The following is a 21321-nucleotide window of genomic DNA, read 5'->3' as shown; positions in this document are numbered from 1 at the left end:
GTTTCTAGTAATATATACAGTTGTATTCAGAAGTTTACATACACCTTAGCCAAATACATTTAAACTCAGTTTTTCACAATTCCTTACATTTAATCCTAGTAAAAAGTCCCTGTCTTAGGTCAGTTAGGATCACCACATTATTTTAAGAATGTGAAATGTCAGAATAATAGTAGAGAGAATGATTTATTTCAGCTTTTATTTCTATCATCACATTCCCAGTGGGTCAGAAGTTTACATACACTCAAGTAGTACTTGGTAGCATTGCCTTTAAATTGTCAAACATTTCTGGCAGCCTTCCACAAGCTTCCCACAATAAGTTGGGTGAATTTTGGCCCATTCCTCCTGACAGAGCTGGTGTAACTGAGTCAGGTTTGTAGGCCTCCTTGCTCGCATACGCTTTTTCAGTTCTGCCCACACATTTTCTATAGGATTGAGGTTAGGGCTTTGTGATGGCCACTCCAATACCTTGACTTTGTTTTCCTTAAGACATTTTGCCACAACTTTGGAAGTATGCTTAGGGTCATTGTCCATTTGGAAGACCCATTTGCGACCAAGCTTGAACTTCCTGACTGATGTCCTGAGACGTTGCTTCAATATATCCACATTATTTTCCTTTCTCGTGATGTCATCTATTTTGTGAAGTGCACCAGTCCCTCCTGCAGCAAAGCACCCCCACAACATGATGCTGCCACCCCCGTGCTTTGGAGCAGTGGCTTCTTCCTTGCTGAGCGGCCTTTCAGGTTATGTCGATATAGGACTCGTTTTACTGTGGATATAGATACTTTTGTACTTGTTTCCTCCAGCATCTTCACAAGGTACTTTGTTGTTGTTCTGGGATTGATTTGCACTTTTTGCACCAAGGTACGTTAATCTCTAGGAGACAGAACGCGTCTCCTTCATGAGCGGCATGACGGCTGAGTGGTCGCATGGTGTTTATACTTGCGTACTATTGTTTGTACAGATGAACGTGGTGCCTTCCGGTATTTCTAAATTGAATTGCTACCAAGGATGAACCAGACTTGTGGAGGTCTACAATTAATTTATTTTGATTTTCCCATGATGTCAAGCAAAGAGGCTGTGAGTTTGAAGGTAGGCCTTGAAATACATCCACAGGTACACCTCCAATTGACTCAAATTATGTCAATAAGCCTATCAGAAGCTTCTAAAGCCATGACTTTCTGGAATTTTCCAAGCTGTTTAAAGGCACAGTCAACTTAGTGTATGTTAACTTCTGACCTACTGGAATTGTGATACAGTGAATTGTAAGTTAAATAATGTCTGTAAACAATTGTTGGAAAAATTACTTGTGTCATGCCAAACTTGCCAAAACTATAGTTTGTGAATAACACATTTGTGGAGTGGTTGAAAAACTAGTTTTATATCTGGCCCTGAAACCTCAGTTGCTAGCAATATATAACTGGCCCTGTAATCTCAGTGGATATGGGTCTGAACCCAGAGCAAATTCTGCTGGGCTGAATATGGGTCGTGGTGGAGTCAGCGAGAGCAGAGGGTATTCTGACCCAAAGACAGATAGACAGAAAGGCAGACAGACAGACGGCTATATCTGGTGCCTGTCCCTTTAAGACCAGAGAGCAGAGGAGGAGAGAGGAAAGGAGGAGAGGAGGAGAGAGGAGAAAAGTAGAGAGGAGAGAGGAGAGGAGGGCCTGCCTGTATCCAGCTATTAATGGCAACTGGCAGAAAGATGGCATCACCTCTCCATATGCAGCAGACAGGGAGAGAAAGAGAAATAAATAAATGAAGAAAGAGAGTGAACGAGAGAGACAGAAAGAGTGGCTCTTGTTATTACTAAGGGAGTCCATCTTTCGTCAATTAGCACACTTTGTTTCAGCAGGAGTCTATGATATATTCCTCATTCAAAACCCTTCCTCCACATGTAAAGGTCTTTATTCACACAATACAACGCCAAATAAACAGGAAAAAAACACATCACTTAAGTTACATGTCACTTTTCATTACAGGAGAGTTGTTGAGAGGACAGGGTCAGCATGGGATATTCTGACAAACTCCCTTCCTCTTCTCAGGTACAGAGAGCAGAGATGAGGAGTCAGGATTGTGTGCCTGTATGGGTCTATTGAGGCCTATAACATTTCAGTAATATTGGGTCAACACCAATCATCACACACACCACTGGGATGTCCAGACGTTTACAGTGGTCCTGTGCTGTGTTCTTAGTCACTACTGATAACACACAATCTCCCCGTCATCGTCGCTGGTCACCTGGCCTTCAGATGTAATGTTGCTATGGCAACAAACATGGGATGATGTGGTTGACCATTGTTTCTATTGTCCCCGGGGTGCTGTCACTATGGAAAAACCCACCAAGAGCACGCAAATATATTGTGCCCTCATACACACACACACACACGCACACACACTCAGAAAGTACCCAGAGAGACATGCACTCACATCCCCCAAAAGCACCGGATGACACATCTCTCCATTTCAATCCAAACACATCAGTGAAAATACCCTGTCACATACTGAGGCCCAGCTGTCTGATGAGATGACATCAGAAAGTCAACTGTCTGTAAGCGCTGAGATCACCTTTAGTCTTATGACCAAACACAGTCAGACACCAGGACTGCATCTCAAAATGGCACCCTATTCACTATGTAGTGCACTACTATTGATCAGGGCCCATCGGGTTCTGGTCAAAAGTAGTGCACTATACATAGGGAATAGGGTGCCATTTGGGATACACACAAAACTTTAAAAAAGGATGGGCTAAAAACAGACAGTGGACAGAGCACGTTATTTTGACCCAGCCAGTTAGGTTGCGTGAATAACCCAACATGTTGTGTTATTGGGATTAACCAAACATAGGTTAATTTAACCATCAATTTGGTATTTTTTACTTTCATTGACCTAGCAGCTGGGTCTTTTTTTAGTATAATCCTTAGGTTATTTTTAGGAGGTGTGGCTTATTAGGGACTTGGCTTTCAGCTAGATGTTATTGGCCACCCATGAGAATAAATGTCCTATATATATATATATATATATATATATATATATATATATATATATATATATATATATATATATATATTCTTCAGATTTACTTTTGTGTTTTTGATTCTTGTCTTTTTGAAACCAGGCTGTTGGAGGAGAGAGCCCAGGCGTGGCAGGGGCACTCTGGGTCTTTGCTTTTCCTTATGTCTTTACTTTTGTTAGTATGTTTAGTTCTTGTTAACTTGTGGTAGCTTTCTTAGTTTTTGGCTCTAGTTGCTTTGTGTAGGGTGGCCCGGTATAGCAAATTGTTTGTTACCTTTTAGCTGGGGTGGCTTTTTGGCTGGCTAGCTTGCTAACTAGCTTTCTGGTTAGTCTAGCCTGCTAGCAGTTGGCTAACTTGCCCCTCAGCTTGTGTTAGCTTACTGTTCTCTCTCTGCGTCAACCTTTCTTCCTGTTCTCCTTTTTGCCTAGCCAGCTTTAGCTTTCTTGTCAATGTATCTAAGTGTTGGCAGCTGTTAGTTGTATTGCTTGTTAGTTTTCTAGCCTGCGAGCTTGCTAATTGCTGTCTAGCTTAACCGCTGGGTTGCTCACCTACTAGCCTTCTCTGTTCTTAGCTCTCCTGTATCCTCACTCTAGTTCATTGTTTGTCAGCTATTATCTGTTTTAGATTTAGCCTGCTGGCCCGGCTAGTTTTGCTGGTTTGCTTTAGTTGAGTTTGTTGATAGCTTACAAGATGGCGAACCTCGGCCTGCTAGCCTCCTCATCCTGCTAGCCATAGCCTACTAGCCTTTTAGCCTAGTATAGCCTAACCCCTTTTCAGCTCGTTGTACCTTCTAAGACATTTGGTTATTCATAGTGGGCCTGCATCATGTCAGACCCCAACCCAGGCATGAGGAAGCACCACAGTGTGCGGTTTCTCTTAAAACTTAAAGATGGGAATCCACTGGATTTGTTCAGATTGGACTTCTCCAGAAAGTTCTCGCAAAATACCCTTAAATTCAATCCAGGTGTTATAAACTGCATTCTTGGGTTGCCTTTAGCAAATAGGTTCGATGTGAGTTTCCAGACAGCAGCTCTGTTGAAAGAGTTCTAGACCAGGTATGAAAACAAAAAAGCTAAGTTTGATCTGTTCACTGTGGAGAAATTGTCGGAGGAGGCCACTACTAAGGTGGTGGTCATCAGAATGTTCAAAGAAACAGTGAGTGGGGAAGACACATGCTTTTGGCTGAATAGAAATTGTAAAGTGACAGGTGCACCTAAAAAGGTAAGAGATGCTGAAGGCATCTGGAATTCCAGCTGGGGAATTTCAATCCAACAAAGAGCAGCTCTATAAGGTTTTGGGGAGGTTACACCTGCCCCCCGGTAATGGTGTTGGGAGAGAACCAGGGCTTCATACAACCAAAGTTATGTAGGAAGTGTGGAGAGCAGGTGGTGTGCAGGGGACTGGGCCAATCCTTGGACTGCTGGAACCACAGAAAGTGTCATCTCTGTGATGAGGCTTTTCTCTACAGAGATTGCCACCAAGTGTACTCAAAAGGCACCCAAGGGTGGCTCTGGTGTAGTGAGTACTGAGCAGGGGTTAGTCATTATTGTTGATGTGGTGGAAGTTGCAGGTGAGGAAATTGAGGCAGGAATTACAGAAGTTGGTGTGCTGGGAGGGCAGGTTGGGAGGTTGGTTCCTCTGAGAATAGACCAAGAGTCTTCCTCTCAAGCTCCCCCAACACAGTTTCCTTTTTAAGCAACATCACTTTCCCTGAAAACACCCCAAAACTACTGTCTCTTCAGACCATTCTTATGGCCTCCACCCGTGCCCATCCCCAAATCACAAAAGGTTGATTGAGGTTCAGAAAAGTGGAGAGGAGGTGATAGAAGTGACAGGTGGCAGGCTTGGTGACTGGGTTCCATGTTGTTGCTGGGGTATGAGAATGGGCGTCTCCTGACCCTGATCCTAAACCTTGAAAATGTATTATTGCCATTTATTATGTGTTTTCTCCTCTCTCCTTTGTGTTTGATCCCACTCCAGGCAAAGAAAGCTGATGGAGGGACAGATGCTGGCACCACCTGGTGGTAGGAGCAGTGCGATGCGGCTTGCTCATGGACTGGGCTCCATGAGCAAGCTGGGGTATGGGGTATGGAAAGGGCCATCGCAGGCAACCAGAGGGGACAAATGCAGTGTTGTCTTGAGGTCACACACTCAGATGGCACAATCCATTTTTTACTTTGAAAACCAGAGTGTCGGTTGTGATATGTGTGTGTTCAAATGGGATCTTGTCAAACGTCTCCTTCTTAATAAACCTCTGTGTAGGGTTGGCCACAAATGGTTACATCGTGCCAACATCCTGCAAGGTTTGGTCTGTACTGCTTGGCCAAGCCGGTGCAGAGGTATATCCTGGATAACCACCCAGGAGCCCCTCTCGACCAGCGGCTGTCGTGTGTCCGGCACTACAGTCAGAGACCACTGCCACTAGAGACCAATGCATGGAAGCCCTGCAGATCCTCCACCAAGCTCTGGCAACATGGAAGCCAGCAGGGGATGGAAGTCTAGCCAAGAACATCTGCTGCTGTACAGGGGGAGCCAGACCCTTTTCAAGACCCTGGCTTTCAACGCCCTGCAGACCTTTTTCAACGGACTCCACCAAGCTCTGGCTCACCCCCTCCTAACAACATGGAAGCCCTGCAGCTTTTCACCCTCCACCAGACAACATGGAAGCCCTGCAGACCTTTTTCAACGCGGGACTCCACCAAGCTCTGGCTCACCCTCCTAACAACATGGAAGCCCTGCAGACCCTTTTCAACGCGGGACTCCACCAAGCTCTGGCTCACCCTCCTAACAACATGGAAGCTCTGGCTCACCAAGCCTGGCTCCTAACAACATGGAAGCCCTGCAGACCTTTTTCAACGCTCTGGACTCCACCAAGCTCTGGCTCACCCCTCCAGACAACATGGAAGCCCTGCAGACCTTTTTCAACGCGGGACTCCACCAAGCTCTGGCTCACCCTCCTAACGGGAACATGGAAGCCCTGCAGACCCTTTTCAACAAGCTCTGGACTCCCAACATGGAAGCCCTGCAGAAGCTCTGGACTCCTCAGCTCCCCCTCCTAACAACATGGAAGCCCTGCAGACCCTTTTCAACGCGGGACTCCACCAAGCTCTGGCTCACCCCTCCTAACAACATGGAAGCCCTGCAGACCTTTTCAACGGGACTTTTCAACGACAACATGGAAGCCCCAGACTTTTCAAGCTCACCAAGCTCACCCCCCTCCTAACAACATGGAAGCCCTGCAGACCCTTTTCAACGCGGGACTCCACCAAGCTCTGGCTCACCCCCTCCTAACAACATGGAAGCCCTGCAGACCCTTTTCAACGCGGGACTCCACCAAGCTCTGGCTCACCCCCTCCTAACAACATGGAAGCCCTGCAGACCCTTTTCAACGCTCACCCCCTCCTAACAACATGGAAGCCCTGGACTCCACCAAGCTCTGGCTCACCCCCTCCTAACAACATGGAAGCCCTGCAGACCCTTTTCAACGCGGGACTCCACCAAGCTCTGGCTCACCCCCTCCTAACAACATGGAAGCCCTGCAGACCCTTTTCAACGCGGGACTCCACCAAGCTCTGGCTCACCCCCTCCACCAAGCTCTGGCTCACGTGGGACTCACCAAGCTCTGGCTCACCCCCTCCTAACAACATGGAAGCCCTGCAGACCCTTTTCAACGCGGGACTCCACCAAGCTCTGGCTCACCCCCTCCAGACAACATGGAAGCCCTGCAGACCCTTTTCAACGCGGGACTCCACCAAGCTCTGGCTCACCCCCTCCTAACAACATGGAAGCCCTGCAGACCCTTTTCAACGCGGGACTCCACCAAGCTCTGGCTCACCCCCTCCTAACAACATGGAAGCCCTGCAGACCCTTTTCAACGCGGGACTCCACCAAGCTCTGGCTCACCCCCTCCTAACAACATGGAAGCCCTGCAGACCTCCACAGACTTGCTGGTTTGGATGCATGTGCCGACATTTGTTGACACTGCTTATTTAGAATGTAATGTGAAAATGTAAATGAGTTTGTTAAAGAGTCTATATACATTTTTTAAATGCAATTATTTATATACCTTATTGCCTAGTAAGATATATGACTTAATATATCCCCACAATGGAATTTACTTGGGTTTTTAGGGAACTCATACATTTCCTTAAGCATCATTGAAGCTATAGAATTTAATGTTCAACCTTAACATGTGATAACTATGCAACAGAACAGATGAACAGGAATGACATTTATTCTCAAGGTTGGCTATAACTATCTGAATGCCACACCCCTACTAAACTGCAACTCGTCTTCTGATCTCACCCGCTGGGTCGTATCTCAACAACCCAGCACCGATAGATGGATTATCTGACAACATCACCAAAACGATGCCCATGCTTCCATGGGGCAGAAGTCCGTGTGTTGTTGGAAATCTGGATGGCCAGATTGCTAGGAAGAATGACAAGAAACTGCCATGTTGGGAATCGTAAGTGGCTTGTTTCAGCTCGTTTCCTCTTGTTCTTGATATCATGTCTTGTTTTGAGGTGTATTGACTGATTTGATGTTAATGCTAATATGGCTCAAATTTGCTAGCTAGCTAACCAATAATTGTAACGATGTCTATAGCACTGCATCTCAGTGCTTGAGGCGTCACTACAGACCCTGACAACCGGCCGTGATTGGGAGTTCCATAGGGCGGCGCACAATTGGCTCAGCGTCTGTCCGAGTTTGGCCGGTGTTGGCCGTCATTGTAAATAAGAATTTGTTCTTAACTGACTTGCCTAGTTAAATAAAGGTTCAATATATATATTTTTTAAACAATGTATTTGAGAGGCAACAAGGCCTCATTGTGCAAATGTATTTATGTTTTCAATAAACAGAGACTAAATATAGCTTGCATATTGTCAATAATCTGTTTTGCCACCTATTTGCACACGCTGTGGTTTTGTTGCTAAACAACCAACCTGTCTACCTAGCACCCAGCCTCAATACCCCAGCAGTTCTTCAAGAAAAGAACCCAACTAAGTGACCCAACGCCTACAATTAGGTCAAGCAAGTGCAGCTCAAACTGAAAAAAGCCTGTCGTTTGAGGCTCCTGCACCTTTAAGTTTCAAAACAACTGTTCTAGGACCAGTTGCCCGTTCCCCACAGTCTCACCTTCACCATTATGAACTGAATAGCCAATCTGACCCTGGTTGTTGAGTAGCCATCCAGTCTATGCATGGTAAACAACTTACTGGAAAGAGGGCGTCTCAATGGGCCCACCAGCCAGCACAGACTTCCTATTCCCCCCCACATCCCATCTCCACTGTCCCAACACTCCGCAGCTTATATAATGTATTTTGTTCTCTCCTCTCTCTGAGCGGCCAGGCCCTCCCTTGTTTACCGAATGGTCTCTCTCTCCCCTTTTTATCTTTCCTTCTCTCCCTCCACAGGGCACCCAATCAGGAGAAGTAGGGTCATGTACACAAATCAATACAATCTAAAAATGCTCCACATATGAATGAATTTCATAGAGAAATACATGTTTACAAGAAGTGTATATCAACATATTTCTATGTATTGTAGAAAGAAATGGAAAGCTTGTGAGGAAATGGAAAGCAAGTTCATGAGGACAAATTATCCCTGTTCGACACAGAAACACATGGATTGTTTGTTGCCATAATTTGGAAGCAGAAATGCTTTTTCACCAACACAAATCACATCCTCCATGGCTACAAACACTGTCTTCTGGTGAATTTATCCTTTATTTAACTAGGCAAGTCAGTTAAGAACAAATTCTGATTTACAATGACAGGCTACCAGGGAACAGTGGGTTAACTGCCTTGTTCAGGGGCAGAACGATAGATTTTTACCTTGTCAGCTTGGGGATTCGATCCAGCAATCTTTCGGTTACTGGCCCAAAGCTCTAACCAGAATTGGTGAGTTATGATACAAGGTCTGTTTGTATGGCCTGAAATCACTGAGATATTGACTGAACAGAAAGAGAGAGAGAGCCTGTCTGTAACATTACGCTGTTGGTACTATTGACTGGCCCTCAATACCAGACTCTCTGTGTGTGTGTGTGTGCATGGGTGTGTGAGAGGCTTTCAGCTGCATTATGCCTTAATGGAGGGGAACACACACATGCACACACACACGCACACTCCCCCTCTCTTCTCCATCCCGGGGGCATTGATTTGCCTGAATGACTGCCCTCCCTCCATCCCTCTCTTCTATCGCTCATATGGGAGAGACATGACACCATCCTCTGTGCCCCTCCAGCTGTCCCCTGTGCTCTGTAGGGGACATTAGCATTTCAATGTGTCTCCCCCACCGCTATGACATCATTGCACACATGCCCCACTCCACTCTACTCCACAAAGAGTCTGCTACAGCAGCAGGGGGCCTGAGGGTAGCCACTCGATCAGCATGTTACAAAGAACACCACAATTGCAATATAGAGGATTGAAGGGCAACCAGTATCTGTTTGTGCCTATGTTTATGTTACGGTAGATTTAGCATGTGGCTAACAGAGATCTATACGTCAGTACGGTAGCGTTAGCATGTGGCTACCAGAGATCTATACGTCAGTACGGTAGCGTTAGCATGTGGCTTACAGAGATTTTTTTTGTTGAGTTTTATTTCAGTATAAATGGCAGTTAAAAAACTGAATTGTGTGTACATCAATATATTTAATATGTTATGGTAGCGTTAGAATTTAGCTATGTGTGTTTGAGTGTAAATAGTGAGGCTGGTTTGCAGCAGCTAGGCAGCTAACCTTCTGAGTACAACACAATCTAAAAATAAGCACTAACAACACCTCTATTCTCAACAGGTGACGTCAAACATGTGATTTTGTCTCTCTCTGGGCTAATCTGCCCATCTGCCTTGAAGCTGTGGTGTGAACACATGCATACGAGCACGCAATGTGCAGTGTGAACAGGACCAGGTGTTGGGCTAACTGCACTGAACCAGCTCACTGCACTGAAACACATGCATACTATACTCTGATGCAGTATACACACTTTACAGCACATCTATACACACAGCAAATTGGCCAGTGTTACCTAGTGTTGATTTTTAGGATTGTTTTTAACATCTATGTTTTTGCATGTTCATTGATTGACTGATTAAACTTATTCTATATAAAGATAAATAACATACATTTTTCTAAACTAATCCAATCAGTGAGTTAGATGTATTGCACCCATTACTGAAATGGTGTTGACAGTCATTCTGAATGCAGGTTGCCTGTGAATATACATTCCAGCTGTTGGATATCCTAACTCTGACTGGATTACAAAAGGAACTACACATCACTTGGCAAGCCAGCAAAATGTGACTTGCAGGCCTGATGTGGCCTGTAAACCAGGAAGTTCATAACATCATTATGGTAAAACTTGGCCATAAAAGTGAGAACTTGATATATTTAATCTATTGTCATAAAAGTTTAATTTTAACAGGTAACATTCATCTACAGGAGCAAAAAATTAACAATTAAAACAACCATGTCTCTGTCACTAACAAATACAGTCATGGGCAGTAACTCTACGGTTTACACAAAAACGAAAGGCACAGTGGGAAATGTTATTGAGGCGTGGCTTCGAGTGGGCATGACTTTCAACACATTATTTTTGATCTACCTGTGAGCGGAAGTGTTGTACCAGTTTAAGTGGGCCATGATTACGTAATTGGCTCCAAGTTTGGATGTTTTTGGAAGTACTTAAGAGCATGCTGCAATGAAGATGTGTAAATATTATTGTAATGTCCTAAACCCAACACTGAGTGACCTTCTTTGAGTAATAGACTGCTTTGCGTAATGTTTAAAAATACTATATGAGGTGTTATTGCATAACACCATTGGTGCAAACTATATACACTTCATAGTGTTAAAAATACTATATTAGGTGTTATTGTGTAACACTAAGTGTAAATTACCTAACACTGCCAAAGTGTAATAGTGTCAGCACTAAGCACAGTGTTAATTTCACACTGAAAAGCGTGAAACTGTATAGACACTTTCCCAGTGTTGATTTAACACTGACAAGTGTGGACCTGTGTAGACACTGTCCCAGTGTTGATTTAACACTGACAAGTGTGGACCTGTGTAGACACTGTCCCAGTGTTGATTTAACACTGACAAGTGTGGACCTGTATAGACACTGTCCCAGTGTTGATTTAACACTGGCAAGTGTGGACCTGTATAGACACTGTCCCAGTGTTGATTTAACACTGACAAGTGTGGACCTGTATAGACACTGTCCCAGTGTTGATTTAACACTGGCAAGTGTGGACCTGTATAGACACTGTCCCAGTGTTGATTTAACACTGACAAGTGTGGACCTGTATAGACACTGTCCCAGTGTTGATTTAACACTGGCAAGTGTGGACCTGTATAGACACTGTCCCAGTGTTGATTTAACACTGACAAGTGTGGACCTGTATAGACACTGTCCCAGTGTTGATTTAACACTGGATCATTTGCTGTGTATATAGCTAGACATACAAACACACGTTATGTTGGAAATACACAAACTGTACAGTATATCAATGCACACTGTGCACCACACACATTTAGGAAATGTAACACGTCTTCGTCTTCTGCTGTGTGAAAGGTGTAACATAGAACACCTGGCTTCACACACTGCCGATGCAGAAGAGAGAGAAAGATAAAATAGAGTAGGAGAACCAGAGAGAGCGGCAGAGCGAAGGAGAAATGGGCCTTTGTGATAGTTTTATATGTCAATGACCACAGGTGGAGAGAGCGTGAACACTAACCCGCACGACACTGGGTCAATTGTGCGCTGCCTCATGGGTCTCCCGGTCGCGGCCGGCTGTGACAGAGCCTGTGATGCAGTGCCATAGACCACTGCGCCACTACGCCACTAACTGTATTAATCAACAGTCTGATACTGTATAAACTGAATACAGTAGATTACCGTAGAATGCACAGTAAAATACCATACATTTGTTTTACAGCACACTAAGACCTGTCATTTCAACAGTCAAACACTGTAAAATGCACAGTAAAATACTGTACATGTGTTTTACAGTATTAATTATGTTGCATTGTGAAAAACTGCTGTGGGCGGGGAAAGAGTCTCTGGCTCATTAACATATTTTATACCGTGCCTTGTAAGAGGCTTTATTTGTTGAACCCGTGAGTACCACCGCAGAATACAGTAATATACTGTATTTTAGGAATTCTTCAAACCTTGTCCTGAAACTCTACAGTAACTTACTGGCCAATTGTTGCCAGTGATTTACTGTAATTCAGAATACTGTTCAAAAACCTTTTGAACTTTAGTGCATGGTATTGTTGTTTCTCACTCATTACCACATGTTTATGCATGTCTTGAAAGAGGCTATATTTGTTGTGCCTGTTAATGAGAGTACTGTATCAATTTAAGTGATATGTGGTAGTGATTCCTACCAATGAAATGTATATAGGGAACAGATCAAAGTGGTAGCAAGTCACAAACCTTTAACAGATGAGCGGCTAGCCTTGTCCTTTTGATCTGCTCTGCCCGGTAGTATTGACATTTTACAATCCTTTGTTAAGGCTTAAAGTCAAAATGATAGAAAACACCATATATCAGTTGGCATAGTGTAATATATAATTAAATATTCCCTGTTAGCAATTGCTGATTTTATTTTTGAACAATTCAACAATAAAGTACTATAATGCTGTTTTGCTATATATATTTACTGCAGCATGCTGTAAATGATGGTGCATTGTTAAGAATTAATGTGGGCAGAGAAAGAATTGCTGGCTCATTAACATATTTTAAGGCTTGCCTTGTAAGAGGATATATGTGTTGCACCCGTTAGTGAGAGTCCTGTACCAATGTAAGTGATATGTGGCAGTAGTTCCCAGACACCTAAATGTATGTAGGGAAAAGGTCAGAAGTGTCAGATTAAATAATAAAAAAGTAGAGGTGAAAGTATCTTTTAACTCTAGATATGCAAGCGATAAATAACATAGATTATTCATCAATTCAAAATGCCTACAGCCATGCTGCTTGCTATAATCCCTTATAACTACAGTAACATACTGTAGACAACAATGTGTACTGTTTAATGCTCACTTTTACTGTAATTGCACTGTGTTTCATTGCTCTGGCATAAAGTTACCGTGAATACTGTAAATTAGATTACAGTAAAACAGTTGGTACCGTAAAATGGATTACGGTGTCTGTACTCACTGGCCAATTGCTGCCATTATATAGGAAATGTTTTACAGTGTACTGCAGCGCTGAGCTCTCTCTCTCTCTTTCTCTCTCATCTCTTTCTAACCTACTGACACCCCTTCCCAGACTGGGTCAGTACACACCTCGTAGCTCCCTCCCCTCCTTGCTCCTGCGGACTCTGATCTTCAGCCTCCTGTCTGACTCCTGCAGGACAGGCCAGAAACAGTCCTCAGCCGGGGCTATGACCACGTCCAGAGGCATCACCCTCAACACGCTCAACATACACGCGTTCTAGTGCACTCAGATCAGGAACACACTGACTGCCGTCCAGACCGCAGGAGTACCCCAGGAAAAAGTTAGCAGAACGGCTAAACAAACAAATCACTTGTTCCGAAAAACTTCAGAGGGAAAGCCGGTCAGGTCTAAAATTCCACACCACAAAGTCCCAGCTGTCTCTACTCCGACTGGTGGTGACCAAGTCCAAGTCCAAACTCAGATCCCAAAGTCCAAGGAGGAAAGGAACCTTAGTCCCCGAACTCAAGAGAATGGATGGAACCCACTTCCAGAAAGTAAACTACTCCCAAACATCTGTAGATGTACTGCCCACAAGTTCCACAAGTCACTTCTAGAACTCATTCAGTTCAAATCCACCAAGAATCATATTTTTCCTATAATATCTACCAAAGCCATAGAGGTCCAGTAGTATTTTGAGGAATAATGAAAGGAATAACTATGGAGAGAAGAAAGAAGAAAGAGAGTACATGTCTGTCTGTCTGTAGCTGCTACTGAGTGTGTCTCTCCGTGCCTTCTCTCCGTGTGTGTGAGCCCACAGGCAGAAGAGCAGTACCCTATTGTTGTGCTGTTTGGCTCTCCCCGTCTCTCATTCGCTCACACTTCTCCCCCTCCCTCCCTGCCTGCTTCCCTCTCTCTCTCCCTCCCGCTCCTCTGTGTAGAGGATGACGTAGTTGTTCTCTCTCTCCTCGCTTGCTCGCCCGGGGGGGTGAATGAGCTCACTTGCCGTGAGCTCAGACTCTGACCCTGCCCTTCCCCTCTCCCCTCCTCCCTCCCACTCTTCCTCCCTCACTCCCTCCCTCTCTTGTGGAGCCAGTGCTCCGTCATAGCTAATGTCTAAGGCATGTAACCGCATTCCTTACTCACCAGACAAATATGTGGTCACCTCAGGGGCCTAGTGAGCTGGAGCAGGGAGACAGCAACTACTGCTCTATGTTTTTTAGCAAGATACACACTGCATCTGTGTGTTTGTGTTCAATTAAATAGTTTGTGATTTATAATGTGCAGTGTGTACAACAAGTAGATGACATCGCTCCCTCTGAAACACATCACTCTCTGCCTTTGCAAAACACACACCCAATGCCTATGTGTGCTTAATTAAATACGGTATGTTTTCTGATGTGCAGTGTGTGTGTGTGTGTGTGTGTGTGTGTGTGTGTGTGTGTGAGTGTAGAGAAGGGATGTTAATTAAACACTGAGTTTTAGAACGTGCATGTACTGAACAATGTGTGTGGACCAGTATGTATTTCATTAGATAGTGTGTGTTCACACTGAACAACAAGTGTGTGTGTGTTGTCTATCACGAATTAGTGTGAATGTATCAAACAACATTTGTGTGCTTGTGTACGCGCTTACAGTGCCTTCAGAAGGTATTCACACCCCTTTACCCTTTCCATATGTTGATGTGTTACAGCCTGAATTTAAAACAAATTAAATTTAGATTTGGTGTCACTGATCAACACAAAACGGATTATAATATTTTTGAACATTTTCAAAATTTAAAGTTAAATGTAATGCTGAAATGTATTGAGTCCATTAGTATTAATTCCCTTTGTTATGGTAAGCCTACATAAATAATAAATAGGACTCATTCTGTGTTCAATAATAGTGGTTAAAATGAATTTTTAATGAGTACCCCATCTCTGTACCCCACACATACAATTATCTGTAAGGTCCCTCAATCAAGCAGTGAGTTCCAAACACAGATTCAACTGCAAATACCAGGGAGGTTTTTCAATGCCTTCAAAGAAGGGCACTGATTGGTAGATGGGTAAAAATGTTAAAGGCAGACATTGAACATCCCTTTGAGCATGGTGAAGTTATTCATTACAATTTGGATGGTGTATCAATACACCCAGTCACTACAAAGTTACAGGTGTCCATCTTAACTCAGTTGCAGGAGAGGAAGGAAACCGCTCAGGGATTTCACCATGAGCCCAATTGTGATTTTAAAACAGTTACAAAGTTGAATGATTGTGATAGGAGAAAACTGAGGATGGATCAACAATGTTGTAGTTACTCCACAATACTAACCTAAATGACAGAGTGAAAAGAAGGAAGCCTGTACAGAATAAAAATATTCAAAAACATGCATCCTGTTTGCAACAAGGCACTTAAGTAATACTGTAAAAAAATGTGGCAAAGAAATGAACTTTGTTCTAAATAAAAAAGTGTTATGTTTTGGGAAAATCAAACACAACACATCACTGAATACCACTCAAGCATGGAATTTTCAAGCATGGTGGTGGCTGCATCCTGTTATAGGTACGCTTGTCATGGGAAAGGAATAGGGAGTTCTTTGGGATAAAGAAAATGGAATACAGCTATACAAACAGGCACAACCCTAGAGAAAAACCTAGTTCAGTCTGCTTTCCACCAGACACTGGAAGAAAAATTCATCTTTCAGCAGGACAATAACCTAAATCACAAGGCCAAATCTACACTGGAGTTGCTTATCAAGACAACATTGAATGTTCCTGAGTGGCCTAGTTACATTTTTGACTTAAATCGTCTTGAAAATCTATGGCAAGACTTGAAAATGGCTGTCTAGCAATGATCAACAATCAACTTGACAGAGCTTGTAGACTTTTAAAAAGAGTAATGGGCAAATAATATACAATCCTGGTGTGCAAACCTCTTAGAGACGTACCCAAAAAGACTCAAAGGTGCTTCTACAAAGTAAATGACTCAAGGGTGTGAATACTTACAGCATGTACATTAGATATTTCTGTATTTCATCAAGAAATTAGCAAAAAATATCGAAACACATGTTTTCACTTTGGCATTATGGAGTATTGTGTGAAATACTCAAGGGATATGAATACCTTCTGAAGGCACTGTATGAATACCTTCTGAAGGCACTGTATTTATGTGTTGTGCAGTATACGGCATGTACTGGAGTGTGTGAGTATTCAATTCAATTGGTACGAACAAGACATATAACAACATAGAACACAAAAACATGTAGGCTACAGTATAAAGGATTAGACACATTCTATGTTCTCCCAGGGTATATCCACATATATACAAATACAAATACAAACTTCAATAGAGTTAAGTAGTTTAATGGATGTTGGCACAAATCGAGATGCTGCTCTCTTCGATTTGAATGGGAGATCTTTATACCTGAGCCTGGAGGGTAGGGGGCTCTGCTGGTCTATACCTGGTTATTCTGTGTGTGTGTGTTATGTCAAACGCTATTTGTTCCCCCCTTCTTCCTCACTCGTTTTTTGTAAATGTCACTGAGGGGTTCCTGGCTTGCTCCAATGATCTTCCTACTGATTCTTAATACCCTGTCCAATTGGTTCTAACTTGTGTTCCCTAGAGCACCAAACCAACACAAAATATTAAAACCTAATATGGATTCTAAAAAGCATTTATAAAACGCTTGGAAGATTGATTGGTGTTTATTAAACTTCCTTCCACCTCCATAGAAAGAACACAAGACACAAACAGTGCGTTGAAAAAGTATTTAGCCCCTTTCTGATTTTCTCAATTTTTGCATTTTTTTTTATAGTGAATCAGATCAAAACGAATATTAAATAAAGGGAACCTGAGTTTATAAATAACAACAAAAAATATTTTTTAAATTTAATAATTCTCCTGTGTGAGGAAGTCATTTCCCCCTAACACACAATAACTGGTTGTGTCACCTTCATATGCAATGACTGCAACCAAATGCTTCCTGTAGTTGTTGATCAGTCTCTCACATCACTGTGGAGGAATTTTGGCCCACTCTTCCATGCAGAACTGCTTTAACTCAGCGACATTTGTGGATTATCAAGCATAAACTGCATGTTTCAAGTCCTGCTGCAACATCTCAATTGGGATTAGGTCTGGACTTTGACTAGAACATTCCCAAAACTTCAAATTGGTTGCTTTTGAACCATTTTCCATGAAGACTTGATTGTGTGTTTAGAATCATTGTCTTGCTGCAGGACCCAGCTGCACTTCAGCTCACAGACGGATGGCCTGATATTCTCCTGTAGAATTCTCTGACACAGAGCACAATTCATGGTTCCTTCTATTAAGGCAAGTCGTCCATGGTCTGAGGCAGAAAAGCATCCCCAAACCATCACACTACCCCCACCATGCTTGACCGTTGGTATGAGATTCTTACTGTGGAATGCAGTTGTTTGGTTTTCGACCAGACATAATGGGACCCATCTCATCCAGAAAGTTGACTCAAGTTTGCCAAAAAGCACCTGGAAGCTGCTGGATGATCCTCAAGAATCTTGTAAGAATGTTCTATGGACAGATGAGTCAAAAGTACAACTAGCGGAGTGGAACTATCCTTCCATGAAGTTGCATGATTTTCCAGAGAACGCAAAGAGCCCTGAGGTGATTATCTCTTTCATATCATGGCTATAATTTAACACATTTGCTGCTAGAACTGTGTTTATTTGCCGGTAGAATTGTGTTCAACATCTATTGAAGTGGCTAGACAGTTTACTAGGTAGTTGGCTTGGTAACCAAACAAACAGACTTCCTAGTTTAACTAACCAAACCATCTGTCCTAGCTTGTTTTTATGAAAATCCAATTCAACAATGTCAATAATGTTTTCAATTCAACTTTTGCTTAAAGATAGAACATGTAAGAATGAACTATAGCCATTGAATTCTACCGTGCAGATATACCGTTGGGAAATAATGCACACTCCAGAATGCCCTTCAAGTCAATCAGAAACTAATATTCAAGAATCACATGGTATAATGAGTTTTGAATTCCAGTATGGATAGACCATCTTGTGTGTGTGTACAAGATCTCGTTGTTTTACCAATTTGACTTCAGATTATGACGTTTCTCCATGTTTTGCCGAACATCACATTTCAAAGTGTTTTTGACATCCTGACTGCTCCTGCTCAGCATCGTTCCGTTTCGCCAAACATCACATTTCAAAGTGTTTTTGACACCCTGACTGCTCCTGCTCAGCATCGTTCCGTTTCTCCAAACATCACATTTCAAAGTGTTTTTGACACCCTGACTGCTCCTGCTCAGCATGACTGCTCCTGCCGCATTTCTCCAAACATCACATTTCAAAGTGTTTTTGACACCCTGACTGCTCCTGCTCAGCATCGTTCCGTTTCGCCAAACATCACATTTCAAAGTGTTTTTACACCCTGACTGCTCCTGCTCAGCATCGTTCCGTTTCTCCAAACATCACATTTCAAAGTGTTTTTGACACCCTGACTGCTCCTGCTCAGCATCGTTCCGTTTCTCCAAACATCACATTTCAAAGTGTTTTTGACACCCTGACTGCTCCTGCTCAGCATCGTTCCGTTTCTCCAAACGTCACATTTCAAAGGGTAACGGTTAATAAGGGTTAAGGTTTGGAGAAGGGTTAAAAACATTAACTTTAGGCATTGGGATAGGGATAGGGATAGGGTAAAGGGTAAAGGGTAAACATATATATAACTAAGGGTCTATCACTGGTATTAAACATGCATCTGGAGTCATGGGGTTATGCTCATCTGCCTTAGCAAAACACAAGCCACCTTGATAGCAATAGCACTCACTGTTGCCCCTAATGGCAAGTTCTGAGGGCATTTCCCGACGTCCTCCGGACATGTCAGACGCCCAATTTTCAACGATCTGCCTGTTCCGGCTCTTGTCTTAAGACACTATGTTCTCGCTCGGGGAGCAGTGAGAAAGAACACACACACACACACACACACACACACACACACACACACACACACACACACACACACACACACACACACACACACACACACACACACACACACACACACACACACACACACACACACACACACACACACACACACACACACACACACACACACACACACACACACACACACACCTTACTATGGTATGACAAACATGTAGACTAACCATAGAAATAGAATCCACCCAGTATGCCATTATTGCTTTGAATGGGGAGGCCCGTTCTATAGATTTGATTTCTATGGGCCTCACACTAAGCAACGAGGATTAGCTGCTCTGTTTTAGGAAGTTAAAATCTAAACAATCACTTTGATCATCAAATTCAAATGGAGTTTTTGTCACCCTAATCCTACAATTATCTAGATTATCTTTCTAATGTCAACGCCAATAATTTTCTTCCGGTATGATCACAGAACAATTGTAAAATATACTACATTGTTGCAGTAAAAATGGTTAACTGAATTAGCTACATTGTAAGGTTTTGTTTTTAGCCTCGTAATGGTTGAGGTTTGGATTGGGAAGGGCAGACTGATCCAAGATCTGTGATTAGAGGGAAGTTGTTATTCCTATAAGCCTGTGAGTGAGTGGAACTAGCAGTAGGCCAACATCTGTGGTCCATGATGGTCAGAGAGAGAGGCAGAAGAACTAGGTCATTTGGAAACACGCGCTGAAAACCCTGCCATGTAGCTCAGTTGTTGTTGTCTTTTAAGATGCTTTGGATGAAAGCATCTGCTGAATTAATCTTCTTGATGAATCATCACAAACTCACACATGAACGTACTGTACGTACACACACACAGCAATGCTTTCTAAGCCCTCAATTACAAATACCTATCCACCCGTCTGGAAATTATATCAACCTCATTTGTCAACACAGGTGTGGCACTCCCTAGAGGCCATATTGTGTATCTATTGTCATTATTTAAAGCAAGCATAAATTGACTTTTAGTGTCCAGTAAGTTCCTGTCAATTTCTTTGAGTAGCCAACTACGTGACCATCAGTTGGTGAACTTCAATGGGGTTTGTTGTCCTCTCTCCCTTTCCTCCCCTTCCCCTCTCCTCCCTCGTCCACTTCTTCTCCCCTTCCCCTCACTTCCCTCCTGTCCCTGTCTCCTCCCCAGACAGGATAACAAGGCCCCGAATAGCAGGTCTTTAATTAAGGAACTGCAGACAGGGTGTTAAAAACGAAAGGGGAACACTTTTATTTACTGCACACGTATGTCTGCCGGGTAAAAAATAGGTGTGCTGGCCACTCTGACACACCCTAATGGCTTTTGTCTAAACCATTGGTTTGCATGACAGTAGTTCCATAAGGACTGAGCAATATAGCACATCAGACTGGCACCAAGGCCAAATATAACCAGGACTGGTAATTAAAACCTACTGGCCCTACAAGTAAAGTAACGTATAGGAATAAAATAAAATGTTATTGGTTTGCATACACATATTTTGCAATGTTATCGCAGGTGCAGCAAAATAGCCAAAGATATGTGGACACCCTTTAAAATGAGTGGATTTGGCTATTTCAGCCACATGCGTTGCTGACGGGTGTGTAAAATTGAGCACACAGCCATACAATCTCCATAGATAAACATTGGCAGTAGAATGGCATAAACTGAAGAACTCAGTAACTTTCAACGTGGCACGTCATAGGATGACACCTTTCCAACAAGTCAGTTCATCAAATTCCTGTCCTGCTTGAGCTGCCCCGGTCAACTGTAAGTGATGTTATTGTGAAGTGGAAACGTTTAGGAGCAACAACGGCTCAGCCGTAAAGTGGTAGGCCACACAAGCTCACAGAACGGGACTGCCGAATGCTAAAGTGCGTAGCATGTAAAAATAGTCTGCCCTCGGTTGCAACACTCACTACTGAGTTCCAAAATGTCTCTGGAAGCAACGTCAACACAATAATGGTTCGTCTGGAGCTTCATGAAATGGGTTTCCATGGCCGAGCAGCCACAAACAAGCGTCAGCTGGAGTGGTGTAAAGCTTGCTGTCATTGGACACTGGAGAAGTGAAAACGCGTTGTCTGGAGTGATGAATCACGCTGTTATAGCAGCAACAAGGAGACCAACTCCCTATTAATGCCCATGATTTTGGAATGAGATATTCAACGAGCAGGTGTCTACATACATATATATATATATATATATATATATATATATATATAT

General features: G+C 43.1%; 1 protein-coding gene and 2 long non-coding RNA genes across 4 annotated transcripts in view; 1 reads left to right on the top strand and 2 right to left on the bottom strand.

The window, feature by feature from the left end:
* LOC118359333 (dual specificity protein phosphatase 8-like) overlaps positions 1 to 21321 on the bottom strand; it is a 113919-nt gene that overhangs the window by 11403 nt on the left and 81195 nt on the right. Inside the window, exon 1 of one of the 2 annotated variants that reach the window (XM_052480694.1) lies at positions 13311 to 18435. The exons of the other annotated variant lie outside the window; for it this stretch is intronic. Coding sequence (XP_052336654.1) covers positions 13311 to 13449 — 139 coding nt within the window. The 5' untranslated portion in view covers positions 13450 to 18435. Of the gene's footprint in view, positions 1 to 13310; positions 18436 to 21321 lie in introns of those variants that run through there. 2 annotated transcript variants of the gene reach the window in all.
* On the bottom strand, positions 5598 to 6885 carry LOC127912060 (uncharacterized). Its single transcript, XR_008080324.1, has 5 exons — positions 6744 to 6885; positions 6131 to 6160; positions 5900 to 5967; positions 5666 to 5728; positions 5598 to 5627 (listed from the first exon to the last, which is right to left on the bottom strand). It is a non-coding gene; the product is annotated as an uncharacterized LOC127912060 (long non-coding RNA).
* Positions 6936 to 10782, top strand: LOC127912061 (uncharacterized). The gene is made up of 2 exons (XR_008080325.1): positions 6936 to 7481; positions 9813 to 10782. It is a non-coding gene; the product is annotated as an uncharacterized LOC127912061 (long non-coding RNA).

The sequence above is a fragment of the Oncorhynchus keta genome, chromosome 26, assembly GCF_023373465.1.
Source record: "Oncorhynchus keta strain PuntledgeMale-10-30-2019 chromosome 26, Oket_V2, whole genome shotgun sequence".
NCBI lineage: Eukaryota > Metazoa > Chordata > Actinopteri > Salmoniformes > Salmonidae > Oncorhynchus > Oncorhynchus keta.
This window is presented reverse-complemented; position numbering and strand designations above follow the sequence as displayed.